Source organism: Leuresthes tenuis, unplaced genomic scaffold, assembly GCF_036924035.1.
Source record: "Leuresthes tenuis unplaced genomic scaffold, fLeuTen1.0.hap1 SCAF_15, whole genome shotgun sequence".
Taxonomy (NCBI): Eukaryota; Metazoa; Chordata; class Actinopteri; order Atheriniformes; family Atherinopsidae; genus Leuresthes; species Leuresthes tenuis.
The window spans coordinates 25,660,160-25,678,840 of NW_027325369.1; the positions used below are offsets into that span (position 1 = coordinate 25,660,160).

Here is an 18,681-nt window from a genome sequence, read left to right on the forward strand (position 1 = left end):
GGTTGTGTCGCTGGCAATATCAATGCTGAAGCCTTGGGATTTTCTTGCTGGGATCTAGTTCTTTTTAGACCTAGAGTCTAATCAGTTATCAGACAAAGTGGTTTCACATCACCTCGTGTGCTACAGCTTCTTGTGTATCAAATGTTGAAAGTGAGACATTTTACTATTTCATAAACAATATTACCTTGTCTTGATGGCAGTGACATGTCTCAACAAAAGACTTGAAAAGTAAATCATGTTGAGCAGCTAGAATCATATATCAGACCATAATGGGACAACAATCCTCCCCGTAAAGGACCAGCAACCAGTCTTGATGGTTTACAGACTGTTAAAAGAAGATAGAATGCTACACAGAGGTAAACATGGCCCTGACCCAAAATCACGATGAGCTAAGATTTTTAATGATATAGTGAGATGTCACACTATCAACATTTGATATATTTTCTATATATTTAATTATGAAATGCACAAATCACTGCATTCTATTTTTGTGTACATTCTGTTTTTGTGTACATTTTTTGTGTTAATTTACGTTAACTGCATGAACATCAAATGACTGTTGTTACTACCAGTGGTGCAGTGAGTATTGACACGATATCTTATTGAATGTGTAAAGTTTAAGGAAAATTGGACAATACACGTCTGAGTTATGACAAGCTCATTGTGAAACACTGAAAGTAACCTGCCACCACAAATGCAGCATTCAACAAAATCTTTACAATTTTCCATCATAAAGGTCTTTAAATCAGACTGAACATACTGTATATGACATGTTATGATTAATTGTTTTCGAGGAATTTGTCAAATTACAACATTTCGTAGTGGGTTTTGTTGTTGCATGTGCTTGTTTAATTTTCATTTACATCATGTGGAGCAACTTTGCAGCACAAAATCCTAAGAGTCATATTACACATTAATTTGACTCAGGAGATTAACACCCACAAAATAAGTAAATGTTTGCCTCTTTTGGCACGTGTGTAGACTTTCATTGATTTTCAAGCAGGTTCACAGTGATATTCATTAGTCTTCCTGCAGAGAAATTCAAAATCACACTATAGCCTGTACAAAGAAGCCCTATCTTCATCCTCACTTCTCACACCAGTCTAACACCTGGATGAATGCAAGCAATACTCAATGGTTCAATCAAAGTAACAGCTTGATCATGCCAATCTATCCCTTCTCTGATCCTTTTTAAAATGTTGATGGAGCATCACATCTCCTCGCTTCTCCGTTCTAAAGTAGAAATGAAGAAGCCGAGACGCCGGAGCAGACTTGACCTGTGTAAAAATCTATCCCTAATCTAAATGAAAACTGAGATGGATTCTCGGTGAGCCAATTAGAGCAGTAACTAATCCCTTTGTAACTCGGAAAGGACGCAAAGCATTCCTTTCTTTTCAACCTCTTCCTCTCTCCCTCCGTTTCACTTCGCTTTTATCTATCGACTCTTTTATCTTACGAATAAGCACATATAGAGCACTGCACACACAAAGCGGCAAGTCTAGATCTTTCAAAACATTCCGTTTGTGACGTTTTACACCGCTTGCCTGAACTGAACACAAAATTATATTAAATTTCAACAATACTTCACCTTTCAAAGCAGGAGAGATGGAAGTTTCACCTCTTACGACTAATGCAAGAGGAAGAAATACATGACAGCTTGGTTTCTAATGTAACTAGTATCAAGAATAATCCAGCAGGTCAGATCATATGCGTTATAAATTATGTAGATGCTTTGCATTTCCTGAATGAACAAGCACTTTACTAATAAATATCCTTTTGAGTGTTTTGCCTTTTTCATGTTATATTGTAGATATAGTCTTTACACATTTTACACTGATTGATAGCATCACTTCAATCTGTCTGTCATTGGGGAGAGGTTTTCTTTCCCCTTTCTAGTTAATAGCCACATACCATAGCCTCCAAACAACATTTGATTGGCTGAGAGCCACTACACAGCAGTGGGGTAATAAAAGTTACAAATGAGAGCAGGCTATTAGAGCCATTGACGTGCGTAGGCTAGCTTGCTAATTAATTGATCCTGAAACTTCATCTGTTCTACAACCGAAGAGGAACCCTTAATTAATTAGCCTTGCCATATCGTTGTCCTCCTTTCTTTCAGTTCTGTTCTCCCAACTATTTTTGCTCCCCACCCTTTATCCCCCCTCATGTCCAAATGTCTTTTTTTAATTGTGAGATAAAAATGCACTACGTCTCATGGATTGGCATGAAGTGCAGGTCTGGAGTTGTGGAGGGGGCACAGGAAAGAAAGTGCATCATGTGCATCAGCATGACAAGATGTATATTCTGAACAGCAAGCCTGTGTCATTTCAAGAGGCTTTCAAAAAGGGAGGGGCGTGATGAGACTGGAGTGGTCCCCTTTGTAGTCCCCATCCCTCCTCTCCCTCCATCTTTCCTGGCAGAAGAGCTGATTTATTGGGGCTTCCCAGTCATCCGTCAGAGCCAGCAGTGCTGGCTGCATTAACCCCAGAGACAACCCCCAGCACCCGGGCCCCTAAGTGCTTCCAAGTGGTCCTCACTCTCCACACTGTCGGGGACTCCCCCCACCCTTTACCACCACCCCAGCCTCGATTGATGTTATAAATTGTCCATCTAACTCCTTAAATGTGATAGCCCACAAATTGTGGCCAGACAAAGACTTTTACAGATTTTTGTCTTAATGGAAACATGAAAGAAATACTTTGTGCTAATGTAAAGTATATCATATAGTGTTTCTCATTCAGTAAAAATCAAAGTAAAGGAAAAACCAAAAATATTTCCACTATATGAAAACAATACAACTTTACTGTGGGGTTGTCTCTAATTTATTATTTTTGAATGTCTATGACGCGATCACATATAAAATTGATTTTGCTACATCAGTTTCAGAGTGCTGACGTTGTTCACAGTGGCCAGATGTTACACTGTAATAGCTCTTTGGGAAGCTGAACAGAACTGGAAGAGAACAGATTCACTGTTAATGTTGTTAGAAAAAACATGCTTTTTCTACTAATGTCTGCCATTCAAAAGGCCCAATGCGCCTGACAGATTGTGATAGTGGCTTGAAAACTGTGTCAACATGTGGACCATGTACCTTTACCTTTTAAAAGCAGATTTGTATAATGAAACAGAATGATAAGGCGATGGAACTAAAGTAATAGATATAGACTTGAGGTTGGAAAGGTTGACTCATTCTGTTCCTTCCTCTATCCATACAAGACTTCTATTGTTAGTATATTGGGGAAGAATTAGGAATACAGCACACTATTAGAAGATAACATGGTACATGACTGGAGTGCTGTAATCCATGAACAATTCTAACAGTAGTTATGCCCTTAGTTCAGATTGGCCCAGATCTCTATCAATCTAATTAAGCACCTGTGGAGGAAAATTCAGAATACTTGCTTCACCATTGTTGCTGCAGCTGTCTGTGCATGTTTAAGTTAACATGACTGACCTTTTACCACGTCTGCTTTAAAAAATGCTAGTTACAGATCCCATCATCAGCTATTTCTCGATTTCTAAATGTTTGTCATCATCAATGCCAAAACAGAATATGAAAGCATTCGCCACACAAATTGATTACTTCCAAAATCTTTGTTTGTAACAGGCCTGTGTTTTTCATTTTTTTTATTACTCTTCCATCTAATTACTGCTGCGGCTGAGCCTTTTGAAATAAACCAAAGCTACTTCATCGAGTGGTTACAAGTATTTTTGAAAAGAAATTAAAAGCAAATTGGCAGCTGCTTCACATAGGTTCATGGTTTCAGCTTCATATGTTGAGTAAAAACAGAGGAGCCATCTTTGAAAGCTTAGTGTTTGGGAATGTACACAGCTGTCGCCCAGCTGAAAGGAATACAGACATGCATTTTAAACGATACAGATGCATCATTCTCATGCTTCTTTTTCCTGTTTACTATTGAATAAAGAGAATGTCTGAGAAATCATCTTAAAGAAAAAACAAAAGGGGCTTAATTAAAGCGACACAAAGCCATGAAGGACAGAGGTTTTGTAAAGCTGTGTTGTGGTTTTTGTGTGTACTGAACAAGAGGCGGGTCAGCCACATTTCCACTTGACTTTAAATGCTTCACTTCTATTAAGTTGGCCCAGCGTGTAAGGAACAAACATCCAACGCTGGTAATGGTTTCTGCCTGACTCGTTGACACATTCACCTTCCTATACACACACACATACTCACACATACACACTCTTTTCTTCTCTTTCTCTCTCAACTATTTCCCTGGACATCTTTCTTCTCTTGCTCTTTCTCCCACTCCATCAACCCTCCCGTCTTTTCACATCAAACGCTAATGTTTCCTTCAAATTCCTTTTCCTCTGTCTGCCAACTTTGACATCACAGGAAATTACGCTCAGAATTGGCTGAACTGTTTTTCTTTGGGATTTATTTATTTATTTTTTTGTTATTTTCAACTTGATTCCACTTCCCAAACAGCTGCTTTTCTCGTGTGGCCTGTCATCCCCAAGATGCCCACCTCCTCCTTCAACTTTCTCCTCTTCCTGTACTTCTTTCTTCAGCTGATATATTTGTTCTGGCTCCCATCATTCTACACACACAAAGCCCTTAGGAGTGTTTCACATGCACACACCGTCTCTAACCCTCTCTGACACACTCAACCTGCCTCTCAACATGCATGCACACGCAATGTCATACCAACAACACCTAATGCAAGTTCTAGGCTTATTTGCTGGAGGCTAAAAGGGTAGGAGAAGCTGTGTTTTTTCTGTCTGAGGCATCAGCAGTGAAACTGATCTCTGTACCTGTTACCTATATCTGGATTAGGAGCAGATGCTGTGAGTGGAGTATTTAGTTGGTAGTGAAATGCAATTTTAAGAACGTGTCTGACTGTATGTACAATCAACATACTAACATTTATAGGCTATAGGGTCTTAATAGAAAAAAAAAGAAAACACAAAGATGCAATAACTTGGCCAGTGTTGGTGTCTGGGTTCTACACACAGAATTTGTTTACATAAACAGTAATAACCTTTTCACTGTGAAAAGCCAGATTAAAATGATAATTCAGTCGCTGTGTTTGTATGGATTCTCATCTCTCCAGCATAGGCTTTTATAAATATGTGTCTAAACAGTACGTAGAAGAAAGTCACTGCCAACCACTTCTAATAGTCTTCCTACTCTGAAGAATAATGATTAATTAAAACATTTCTCTTTTATGTTTTCGGCACATAACTCTGTTTGTATATGTGTGTTTTTGTTTTTTTTTGGGTGGGGGTATGTTACATCTCAGATATTTCTGCCAATACCCTGTATAACTGGTATTTTTTGAAGACAATAAAACTACCTGATTAATCTTTATAACCCAAATACCCTGATGCCAACAGTACCTTTTTGTTTGAACAACCCCAACTCCCAAAAAATTGGGACACTTTGTAAAATGAACAATAATGACCAATGAAACACAAAAAAGTGCAATAATCTGCACGTCATAAATCAATAAAACATTCACAACAGAACATGGAAAACATGAAATGTTTCACTATCTTCTGAAAAATATTAGCTCATTTGATGACAGCAAAATGTCTCAAAAAAGTTGGAAAGCAACGAAAGCAATGAAAGCAACAAAGGACAGAAAAGAATTAGCAAAAAAAGAAACAGCTGGAGGAACACAATGTAGCTAATTAGGCTAACTGGCCACAGGTCAGTAACATGAATGGGTAAAAAAAGAGCACCTTAGCGAGGCAGGGTCTCTCAGAATTAAGAGGTTCAGCAAACAGCAAAAAAACATTGAAGAACTGTGCAGACAACAGCACATCAATACTACATAACATCAATGGTTCTGTCATGAAAATCACTGCATGGACTCAGCAACACTTACAGAAAGGCACCATCAATGCTAAATGTTCCATATAGAGTTTAGAACAACAAAGTATGCTCTCATCCAGGCAACAGTTTTTTTTATGGGAAGGCCTTGCAAATCCACCCATCCATTTTCTATACCCTTAATCCAAGTCAGGGTCAATGGGGAGCTAGAGCGTAGCCCAGCTGTCATTGTGCAAGAGGCAGGGTATACCCTGGAAAGGTCGCTAGTCCATCACAGGGCGGCCTTGCACATTTCAATGCTAAACTACATACAGAATCTATTAATATAGCATGGCTTCAAAGTAAAAAAATTTCAGGTCCTGTAGCGGTTGAACTGCAGTCCAGGTCTTTCAGTATTTGAAAAGATTTAGCGCTTCATGAAACACAAAACAAGACAAAGAAGACCTTGGACAGACTAATTCATAAATACACATATTCATATATGTGTGTATGTGTGATTTGTATACTTTACATTTATAACTTTTAGACTTCATAGAATGTGTTTATTTCAAATAAATCTAATATCTTTAGCAGACAGGAACATTGAGGACATTATGTGACATTATGGAAATAAGTAAGACACAAATGCAACAGAAAGGGGTGTTTAGGGTATCAAAGTAAGTGGCCTGAGGTTAGAATCAAACCCGACCCTAATATGGCGAGGACTCAACCTCTGTTCATACGGTGCACTCTCTACTAGTTGAGTTGCAGAAGCGCTCCATGTGAGTATTATCTAAAGGACAGGGGTGAGCCCCTACACACATTCAATAACTCCAGTGGATGAAATATTACTGTGGAGAGCTTATTTAAAAAAGAGTGAGGCTTACTTTTAGCAGGATTTAATCATAGTTATGAAAGGCAGTCAAAGAAGACCTTTTGTTCCACTGAAAAAACCACTACACACGAACACAAACACATACAGTCGTTCAGTCCCAGGGAAATCGCAGACTTAGATGTGAAGTACACGCATGCCTTTGTTGACGTCATGTTGCCTGGCAACATCCCAGCATGCCTGCCTGTGACAAGCCGAGGTCTCAGCCCTGAAGTGTGATGCATCATGGGGGATTGTATGTGCTGTGCCTTACATCATGCACAACCCCCCTTGCTGGTGCAGCTGCAGTCAATGCTGATCTTTGCAGCTGATCCTGGAGAAGATCCACAACATCTAGACTGAAGAAAGATGCTGGAGGTAGCTGATTGCTCTTCCTTAAGATACAACAGCAATCATGATCATAGTAACTGCATTTGATGCCTCTTTTGATATGTAATTAACTGACAATTTCAATTGATTTATACACTGTACATTTTGCAGTTCACGTTTGGAGCCTTCATTTCCGAGCCCTCTCCACTCCTCCCCGATCAGACCCCTGACCGCTTTTCTGTAGGTGAGGCTCATTACTCTCATCTGAGAGTGTGGAATTAAACCTCCTCCTCCGAACTCATTACTGTGAGCTAGATTTCACTGGCTGCAGATAGGCAATGTGGTGGTGCTGCTTTTAAAGCCAGAGTTAGATAATTAGAAACTTTAGAAGTGCAGTTCCCATGGCTATAGCCAGAGTGAACAACTAATTCTATTTGAACTAATTACATTCCATAACGCTAGGCAGTGATTGCTACCCTAACCACAGCCTCCCCTATGTAATACGCCAGAGGATTTCATCACAAAATAGTACCAGGGATGTATTTTTCTGTGCATGTGTGCATCTGTGCATGTATTACTTTTTAGTCACAGCATGTCCTCACATATACACCCCCGCTTGCTCCCCATTGTGTGTATTTTATAATGCAAAACCCCTCGTTGAGCTCAGTAATGATCATTTTGGGAGTGTGTTGTCATCACAAAATGCTTCAGAAGGTTTTCAGACCTGCAGCAATGAAATACGGTCTGAAATTACGTCTCTGTGTTTGGACAACAGTATACTCACCTACCATGATAACACTAAACCACCTTTAACAAAACTGATCTTGAGCCACAAAGAACTGCTTACCATGAAAGTTTCACTTAACACATAATGAAAACAATGACATCTCAGTATAACCAATTGTATTTTTTTTTCTCCATAAACCCGCTTTTTGAAAAAAAAAAACATAATGATGTAAAGCACATTGGTGAAATTTTTTTTCAGCTACTAAATATGTGCGGTTTTATACAATCTTAGAGAAAACAATCCATATCTGTGGTCAGTCCATATGTGTTTCTCTCCCTTTCCTTTTCTTCTTGTTGTGGGGAACTCAGTTGCCCTGTGAGGGGTGTCCAAGTTCAGACCAACAGACCAGGCTGACTAAATATAGCAAGCTATGACAGCAGGGAGTTCTATACTCCGCACTCCCTTTCACACTGCAGTTTAACCACAAACGACACTTATGAAGCTAATTGTCATCCACACACAAACACATACACATACACAGACAATAAGTTCCATATCTTTCAGCAATGAGAAACACACATCATGCACACAATCAATCATACTTTATCTTCTTATCGCCATCAGTGCTAGCACACACATGCAAACCCTTCCAGCCCAAATGAGATTTACATAAGATTTAATAAAGCAAACAGAAGCACTATTGTCTCTAACACAGAACTATTGTGCTTCAAAGTGATATGACGTAGGCTGACAGAGCTCTTCCATGTTTTTGTTGTTTTTAATAATACAGAGCATTTCATACACACTCATAAGTAAATAAAAAAGTATGCGTACACTCACATTCATATGTGAAGAAGTATATAGAAATGCATGATCAAGTAAATAAGAGTAAAGAAAGAACCTCTTAACACATGCACAGCATCTAACTCATCTAGTGCCAAAGGGAATACAACGGAAACTGAGTGATGAACAGGACTGACACCACCACATGCCACGGTGTGAGATGTGCTGCCTGGTATTTTAGGCTGCATCTCAAATTGAACATGCCAAGCCTTCAGGGAAAAAAAAAATGAAGAACGTTCACAATGTGAAGTGAATGTCCCACTGTTACATCCCTTTTAATATTAGCAATGTTATAGGGAATGGCTCTGGAGAGGGGGCTCTTGGCTGGTTCACAACACACACTGAGACACTCACACACGTTCACAGTTGAAGCCTCTTAGGTTGCTGACATACCTGCTGTTGAGGATACTGTATCCCACCCATGCCCATTTGGCTCCTCCCCTGCATGCTCATTGGATATCGATGTGGAGGAGGCGATGTGTATGGCTGGCTGGGGGGGTAAGGTCCGCCCCCTGGCTGTTGGGGGGTGGAGTAGGGATTGTTCGCCATGCCATACAGCTGTGAGCGCTTCATAGCCATGAAGTCCATGGTAGGCACCTGTAGAGATAGAAACGAGATTAACAATCTGTTACAAGTATTTTTCATTTCATTCATTCATCACAGTGCATTATTCAATCACAGTGATTGGCTAAGAGGCATTTGAATGATTTTATCTACCTTCTGCCAAGTGGGAACTCTAAACTAAATTCCACTTACTCCAAACCAGAACCACCACTGATTTATTTTATAATTACACAACAAATGGAAGCTTTAAATTAATGTTTACAGATAATAAATGAACAACAAATGGAATTAAGTAAGCAAAAATGTTTATTGGATCGCAACTGGGAGCAAACTTTGTTGGAGGAGTGCCATAAAAAATGATTTAATTAAAAACCAAAGCTCATATCTTTGTTTTAATGTCTGAAAAGGTTTTTAAAAGTATCGTAAATGTTGTTTAACGTGATGTGAAGCAATGGCAATAAAAATCCCTTGGCCTTGTTCCCACAACCACAGCTCAACTGTGCCAATAATTACTGTATGTCGCTCCTATTTCAGTTGCTGCTGAGCTTATAGCAAACTGGCAGAAAGTGTGGAACTAGATACAACATTCAAATTTATTCCCATATCAATCAAAAAAGGTTGGTTTGATCCAGACTTTACATTACACTTAAGACAATGTCTTTCAAGACTGCAAGTTTGAATTCAAGGATGGAATTCAAGGCAACCAAGCATCTGATCGCAAACAAAACACCTGATATCTTATATGAACAAACACGCACAGAGACACACACACACACGAAAAAAAAAAAAACACGAAATAGAAGAAAGGGAATGTGTCAAGAACAATTTATTCCGTTGTACAGTAAGTGTTTCAGAACCATTTCAGGGGTTGTTTGGGGTCTCAGTGAGTCATTGGAAAATTCCAGTACAGTGCATCAGGCTAATGCTAATCCGTCACCCATAGTTTGTCTCCCTGCTGGGCAGATAAAGTGACATTCTTCTCCCTCTCCTCTCATGCTTTCTCCTTTTTGTCTCTGCCATGTAGGATCATGAGTGATTTACGACATTTTGTTCCTGCTGCTTCTTACACACACTTTCACTTCTCCTCTCTCATCTTCCAACTAACCGCCCCCCTCTTCCTCCTCCGCCACCACCCTCCTCAGTTTCCTCTCTTCTCCCCAACTCAATATCACCTCGTCTAGCGTGGAGGAGAAATTGCTGCTGCTGCCTCATATTGCCAGGCTAATATCGAGAAGACATGTCAGGGGAAGGGAGCACTTTATTCAGCAAGTTACGTGTGGACAGCGAAGGCACTCCAGCTTTCAAAAGGTTTTGCCTATTAAGGCATGTGCTTGGGGTAGTTTGGACTATTTTACAGAGTACAGAGCAGTGAGAGAATGAGAGAAAAGAGAAAAAAAGAGTATACGGATGGAGAGAAATGAGGGGTAAGATAGCTAGTGAATGAGAGATGATTGCTCTTGAGTGTCTAAAGTTATTCAACAGTGTGGAGAGTGTGGCAGGTGTTTCATCCTGTCAAAGATTTGCTACACAAGGATTTTAAATGCCTTTTTGACATTTAATTGTGCATCTGCTAATACATGGTAGTATTCTAATCACAAACTGCCACTTACTGCTTATTACTTCATTTTGTTTCTCATATGAAACTACAAATAGGTAAATTATTCAAAAGTTTGCAGATACTAAGGTCATCAGCAGAACAGAACTAAAAGAAATTACATGACCACAAGAGAAAACTGACTATTATCTGACAAAATTATTGTAAGCATTTAGGAAAAGCACATTAGAGGATAATGTTTTTATGATTTACAGTCAGTAAAAGTCATTTATATTTTTTCTTACAGAAAAATGTGTTTTTATGAAATAGTGATGGATGAAGCAAATTTTTTTACCACAGCGCATCTTTTCTGTTGAGAAAACCTCATCACAGTATTTGTCTTTGCTTCGTATTCATAAGACAGTGAAAAGCATGACTGAACAGGAACAACATATTAATTTAATTCAGAACGCAACTAAAATAGAATTAGTCATTAAGTGCATTGGAAATTAGTTACACCAACTGAAAATCAAAGGAGAAATTTGTTTTGCATACTCTTGATGTGCTCAAATGAATGCTGATCATGTGTTTCTAATGTAGCGATAATGGTGTTTTTCTGATGAGTGAAGGGCAGCACATGACCTGCTCAAACTGGACACCTGTGCTAAGCGAAATTGGATGTAAAATAAAAAAAAAAACGGCTACAATATTGAGTTTCCAGTGCACTGTGCCACTCATGATATGGGACAAACACATTACCCCCTTGCTCTTTCCAAACTACATCCAGTTCACCAATTCATCTGAAGAGGTCCTCCGCTTGCCAAAAAACGCTGAGAGCAACATAAGTAAATTCACTCCCGCAGCTGTCAAGCATACACACATGCTTGCAAAAAAAAAAAACATTAAATGCTGCACTTACGAAGGTACTGAACACAGAAAACAACTTCGGAGTTTTGGGAGCAGAAAAGTGGATTAAACACACATGTATGCACACACATGCAAGCACATGTTAGCAGCAGATTATCCTAAAGTCTCTTACTGATTTCACCTTATTCCTACCATCTCTCTCTGGTTTTTCTCACACACATAAAGGGAATTCGTCAATATATCACCCACAATCAGATTATATCTGATACATTGGTGCATCTTCAACACATGGCATTATCAACACCTGTCAAGAAAATGAGATGTCAGCCCACTGCGTCTTTTTTTCTAGAGATATGTCCGCCGATTCCTTTGCTTAACAGGAAAAACTTTTATTTTTCCTTAACACAGAGATATGTCTACATTTAGGAAAAAAAAAAGATGAATATAACACGGAGTGACTTGTGTTTGTCCCGGGTGGGACAGCAGATTAAAAAAAACTAGAGGGAATCAACAGAAATTGTTTCTTTATTTTCTTCAAATGTGTTTTTCATTTTTGTTCATCTGGGCATGCCATTCAATCCAAGAGATGCATGGGGGACAATAGTAAATCAACTCCTAAATTTAAAATTCAATTTATGAACTCCTCTCCAGAGTTCTGACTCTTGATTTTTTTTTTTTTTCAAAACAAAGCCATTAAAACAGAACATGGGTGAAATTACTGTGGGGTGAAACCCACTAAATTGCTTCTCTGAGCTCAATCGACAGAATTTTTTATGTTGTGAAAATGATTTCACTCCCTCTCGCTTTAATGTGCTAAGTTGTTAATCAGAAAAAGACAAAACGCTCGACACAAAAGCCCCGGATATGTGGATTATGAGACACACACTGGGATCAAAGAAACATAAAACGATATTGGTAAATGGTTATTATTCCAATTCCATTTTGAATGAAGAGCTTTTATTTTTTTTATTTATTTTAATCTGCTAAATTATCTGCCATGGTGAATACATGTGCTGCAGCAGAACACCTACAAACACGGTAACCAGCAGGTGTGGCGACTCTTGTCTTGTCCTGGACACTAGATGACCATACCATCACCTGCCTGCATAAGTCCTAAATTTCAAATGTTAACAATCCACACACAGAGGCAAAAGTAAGAGAGACAGGTTTAACCACTTAGCTGTACCAGTACAGCGAGCTACAGATTCCAGCCTTCAGGGCTGTAATGTTTCCACTAAAGTCCTCTGTTTTTCTGACTTGAGGATCATGTTAGAGTCTATACAAACAACAATGCAATAAAAGATGTTCCTTCATATGTTCTTTACAGGCTACAAGCTGCTTTATTGAGAAACACCTAGTTCAGAAATTGGTTGAATCCCAAAAGACCAATTCAGGGAACTATTTTGATCCTATATATCACCAGGTGCTTTAATGCTGTCTGGAGCAACAATTTCTTTCCTGTTGGATAGAAAAAGCTTTTTATATAGCCAGTTGGATGCAGTGAGTATCTGCACTCTACAGCTTTGTGTGCACGGATACTCCTAAGGACGTGTCAAAAAAAAAAAAAAAAAAAGTGCACACATGCAAACCCTTCCAGTGGATTCAGATTTTCAGCCATAAAGACCCATTTGGCAATCACATGGTGCAAATTAATGCCAAGCTTTTAAAAGACACATCAAACATTATCATGTTTGAAAATTGGCCTCAAGATGCCTTTTTAGTATTGATTATCTTCTCTTTTTCTTAAATGGACCTCTGCAGAGTGCCAGCTTCAATTCCTGTGTAATGAAACCATTTTAGCCTGTGTCTATTTGTGAGGAGAAACAAATACGGATAATTATTGTCAACAGATCCTCTTTATCCTCTGTGTTGTGTGTGCCTCTGGAGATTCAACATGCTGCAGCCAGAGCCGGCTGGTCTGCTGGGACAATCAGCCTCGTCTTTTATGTTATTTATTCGCACCATACAGCAGAGTACTCTCCATTTCTTTTGGTACTGCAGGGGCCTGGCGATGCCTCGGCCTCCAGAACAAAGCTCCAGCTTTCAGGTTTGGAACTCTGTGCATTTGGGCCTACTGTCTCTCACAGACAAAAACGGAAAAAAAGATGGGAGAAGAGGAGAGGGGGAGGGAAAAAAGAGGAGAAGAGAGACTGCAGTAGTGGGCGAGTATAGATCAAGTTCCATATTAATGTGTGCAAATTCCCCCGCTCCTGCTGACTAAGATTAGAAAAATTAATTTCATGGATGCAGAGACAATACTGATGTCATCAAGCGGAGAGGAGAGGAGCAGGGCGCTGTTAACTCCTCCCTGCCTGGCCTCCTTGAGGAATAGATCACTCATTAGTATCAGTGCATCACTTCATTTCACTGCCAGGATTCAAGCAACTAAATGCTAAAGACTGACAACAAAACACAACACTTAGCCTCCCTATAAATCTATATCACCCTAAAAACACAACTTATCATGCAAGGGTGTAGAGAGGTAGGTGAGTTGTGTGCATGTTGGCATTTGAGTTATGTCTTGAAATGCAATCTGATTCTACATCTCAGCATGCACGCCTTGTTAGTGAAAAGACTCATAACGAGTGACAGTGTGAAAAGTGGTGCTGGTCCGCGGGGAGCTTGGAAGAGCCAAATTGCGTTTCCTCAGCCCAATATTGCCTGGATGGTGCAGGCAGCTAGGCATGAAGGCTGGGTAGCAATGGGAACCATGACATTATCTGAGTAGAGAGGTGCAGGGAATGACAGCTTTAGAGGAGGTGGGAGAAACGTTTACATACACCATGTATGTTGAGAAAGAAAGGCAGACAAAGAGAAGCCAGATAAGAAGGTGTTGTTATGCAGTGGACCAGCATGCTTTTGTGTTTGGCGCCACGCACATAATTGCTCGCTCTCCTGCATCGTAGTAGGAGCTGGTGATCGTGCCCTCTATGTTTGACACCAATATTTACACCCACACACAAACATATGCTCAGATACCCCTCCACCCCTCCCCCCATACGCATCAGGAAAAGTTGCCGAGTGTTCGGTTCGTCACGGCCAGCACCAAGACGTCATTAAGAGAAGGGAGGAGGGGATAGAGGAGATGAGAGGAGAGGAAAGGAAGGGGAGGGAAGAGAAGAGAAGAGACAGCGAGAAGCTGCTTCATCTGTCTCAAGTGAGATTGGGGTCACAGGGTCACCAGAACCCTTTTCCTTTGCTAAAGAGGCGTCGGGGAGGAAAAAAAATTGAGAAAATCCCAATGATAAAACAAGATGTGGCTGACATGCAAGCGACATGCCATTAAAGAATGAAAACAAATAAAATGCAATCATATGCAAACAGTCAAGGAAGCATTTATGAAAGATTGCACACGGCAGATTTGGCAGTCAAATCTCCTGCTTGAATGCAGTTTTCCCAGATGGAATTCATTCAGATTTCCACTGCATAACAAGAAGGCACTCGGGGATGAAAACAGACAAACATGCACAGGTCCAAGTTAGAACATAAACTTCTGGCCTATTTTCATATAATCTGCAACTGATGTGAAGGTTTTTTTTTTTGTCACTCAGTCATAGCGTTCAAGTGCCGCTGAAAAAGCTCATGTCATCCAAGGGCTTCGGTGAACTGAGAGGAATGTGCTCCTCTCAAACTTTCCTAGCCCACAGAACCCCATAGAGGGATGCTGTTATACAACCAAATGAAAGAGAAAAACAGGGAAGGAGGAAGCAAAATAACAATAACTCTGTTTGCCCTAAAGAGAGAGCCCAGGCTTTTAGAGTAAATATGCTGCCCTTTTACATCCCACGTCTACCGGTGCCAAGCGGAAATGCTGGCATTAAATATGCAGGCTAGATTTCTTCCTTTTCAAGCACCTTTGCTAATGTATTGGTTTGTGAGATAAACTGCTTTTCTGCTGCTTAGCTCATTTTAAACAAGGTTCTATCTATTGCCAAGTGTGTTTATGAATTAGCAATGGTTTCTCATGCTATTGTGCTCAGAGTAGGGTGAAAATACATAAGCGAATACTAAGCGAGCAGACCAGCAGAAATTATGCTAAAGGGTCCTGAGGGGGCTCTCTCCTCCATCCATTAGTCTTCCTGTAAGGCAAAGCTTAACGAGGTCCTCAGGCTGGGAGGCTAGCCATTGAAAAAAAGGGATCTGAGTAAATTATGAATATGGAAGCATCTAAAGTGAGACCACAATAAGTCCCCCTCCCCCTTATTAAACACTTTTCCATATTTCCTCCTTGAATTTGTTTGGCCCTAGTGAAAACATGTTTAGTTTTCATATTATCAAACAGCAATTCTACATTATCTAAGAAAAGGAAGTTGTCAAATTAGGTCACTCCTGTGGTGCAGTTAAAGAGGTCCCCTACTAAAACAAGGATTTACATTCAGCCTGTGTGCTTTGGAGTACTGCCCAGTCCCTCTGGGTGGAACCATCCATATTTCTCCTGTAGGTGATCCATCACTTAAAAACAAAAACACCAGTAACAAACAGTTCCCCTGACCTTCCTTCCTCGGGCAGATATCAGATACTCATTAAAAGTCACCCGAAACAATTTGAACCTAATTGATTTAATTATCGGACTCGGAACGACACACAAGGCCCCCACGCCTCATAGCTCAGCGGGAAATTTACAAAGTTAATTTTTAAAAAATTGATTTTCATATGAATTTTTCCCCTTGGCTCAACTGCCATGAACGGAAATGGGGAGAGGCCTGTTGAAGCGCAGCAGTGGCGATGTTGAGTGCGGACAGGAACACAGCAGATTCAAACATAGTAAGTTTAGTTGGAAAACTGAATCCTGCTTTCAAGAACAGCGTGATTATGTGCGAGTGCGTGGCCATGACAAATGTGTAATAGCATGCCAAGATAGCAGCAACACACAATATCTCTTCACCTTCTGACCTTGTACACACTCTCATAGACACACTCCAGCACCCCCACCACCATCTTGTTATTTCCCACAGCTCTATATAGCAGTCAAGACAGCAGCAGATGTGGCCTTAATTTTCTTCTGTAATGAATGTGTGTCTCTATCACTCCACCCTGCTGTGAAGCCTTCTCCAGAAATGGTCCTCTGGACTTGGGTTAGGGGCCCTGTAAATAGGCTTCTCTCCCCCCATCGCCCCTCCAGGTTACCCTCTGGGAGGCCTCAGGCTCTGTCAGCCCAGACCAGGCCTCCCATCTCCTCAGCCATGACTAGGAATCAATCACCAAAGTTGGCTGGGAACATGAGGTGGGGGTGCTGGGTCGATCAATGAGGGGCTCTAGGCTTGTGGGAGCCCTGATGCATGGTCTGGCTGCACATACACACCTCTGACTCACACTGAACTCCACCATTTACTTCCATTATTGCTAAGCCCCAGGGCAGCTATGTTTATAGTGGACTGGCTGCGCCAGACCATATGAATAACATATGATTGAGAAAATTGAGTGATATTTGCAGTTAAATAGACTTAATTATATTTCAGCATGATCATATTGAAAAAACAAGGAACATCTCCTGCACATGCTGGTATCATTTATAAGGGTTTCTATCAACCGCATATTTTCTAATGCATAAAAAAAAACCAGCACAGTTTAAATTTTGAATACATTTTGCCATTCAAACAATATAATCACATACTGAATTGTTATCAGAGCAGGCCAGTGTGACTATCCTGATCATTGTCTCACACATAGAACCTCAGACTTTTTAGGGTCAGGTTTTTATTAAAGGCCAGACACAGTAAAGGAATGTGTGTATTTCCCAGGAGAGGCGTTGGACACATGGTGAAATCTGTGTAATGCAGCCAGCACTCAGATGTAACAATGTGTTTATATTTGTGAAAGACACTGGCTGTTTACCTGCTCTATAACAGCACTAACAAATGTGAGCTAAGCATGTTTGTGTGTGGATTAAGACCATGAGAAATCAGTATTTTAACCAACTGTAAATGCACAGCATGTCTGTGAGTGTTTGCCAGAATCAGAAAAACATGTACTGTGTGTGTGTGTGAGATCAGTGTGTACCATCTGTGTCCAGATGTTGTGCAGAGAGCAGGCGGCGTGGACAGCCAGACAGTTGGCAGGCCTTCTGACAAGCCTGTGTTCCTTATTGATAGAGGGATCACAGAGACAGAAGAGTCAGCCGTGCTCAGCTAGACCACAATATTGTCCTCTCTGCTGTTATTCATCTCAGCCAGCCAGGAGAAAATGGGATGTTCTGAGCCAAGTTTATAGCTGTCAGATCTGGGCCAAATAGGAGTTGAATAGGTTTCAAACATTTGGAAAACAGCATGAGGAATGTTTGATTTGTCATACAGATGCAGCCAGATTCTTGCACCAGAGCTAAAGAATTTCATTGTATTTCATTTCTAAAAAAGCATTTTTAATGCAGGTGATAAGAAAGCTGAGCCTTAAGTGCACTGCCAAGTGCATCGGGGTGAACGGCAAGGACCAACATGTTGGCAGAGTGGTTAGGCCGGTTCCTGACTGTTATTATTTGACTTGCTGCAATCCTTCCAAGGCTTAATTCAGTATTTCTATCTAGTTGTGAGGCTATTATAGAAAAAAATCAAATATCTAAAGACATTTTTGGACAATTTTGCTCATAAAAGTAATCTATATGTACAACATGACAATCATGACAATTAACTGAAGCTTAAACTTTCCAGCAGGTTACCCGGGTACATTGACTTTTTAAAAACCCATCTGTTGACTGCTCAGTTTCCATCACTAACTTGCTAAACTACCTCCCTGACCCTGCACCCTGTGCCATCTTTCTTCCTGGGTTCCAGCTAGAGTTATGGAGCAGGGCCGACATTTATGGAGGGCAGACCCTTTTCCAAAAGCTTTGATCCAGAAAGTTCTATAGCCTATAGTTTAGCAGGGGTCATGCATGAGGAGCAATGTGGGCAGCAGCGTGTGTAAGTGAAAGCACATTGAGCAGCTCGTTTTAAGTAGAGCCTCAGTCATGAGGGGTTAGAAGGTGCATGTTGGGTGTGTGCATGTGTCTGCGAAGGCTGTGTTCTACCTACTTCTGTGGGTGTGTGACAGGAAGAGATAAACACATACTCTAATCCATGAGCGTATAAAAAGGCATAAAAATGAAAACAAGTGCCAGAAAACTGTGAATTGGAAGGAAACTCTAAAATTTCATCAGGCAATATAACGGCTTTCATATCTGTCATCTCTCTTTC

At 40.3% G+C, this 18,681-nt stretch overlaps 1 protein-coding gene across 4 annotated transcripts in view; it reads right to left on the reverse strand.

The window, feature by feature from the left end:
• The window catches only part of LOC140269880 (AT-rich interactive domain-containing protein 1B-like), a 166,003-nt gene that overhangs the window by 134,673 nt on the left and 12,649 nt on the right, over nucleotides 1–18,681 (reverse strand). For all 4 annotated transcript variants that reach the window (XM_072364891.1, XM_072364892.1, XM_072364890.1 and 1 more), the window contains exon 2: nucleotides 8,941–9,144. In XM_072364891.1, coding sequence (XP_072220992.1) covers nucleotides 8,941–9,144 — 204 coding nt within the window. The remainder of the gene's footprint in view (nucleotides 1–8,940; nucleotides 9,145–18,681) is intronic.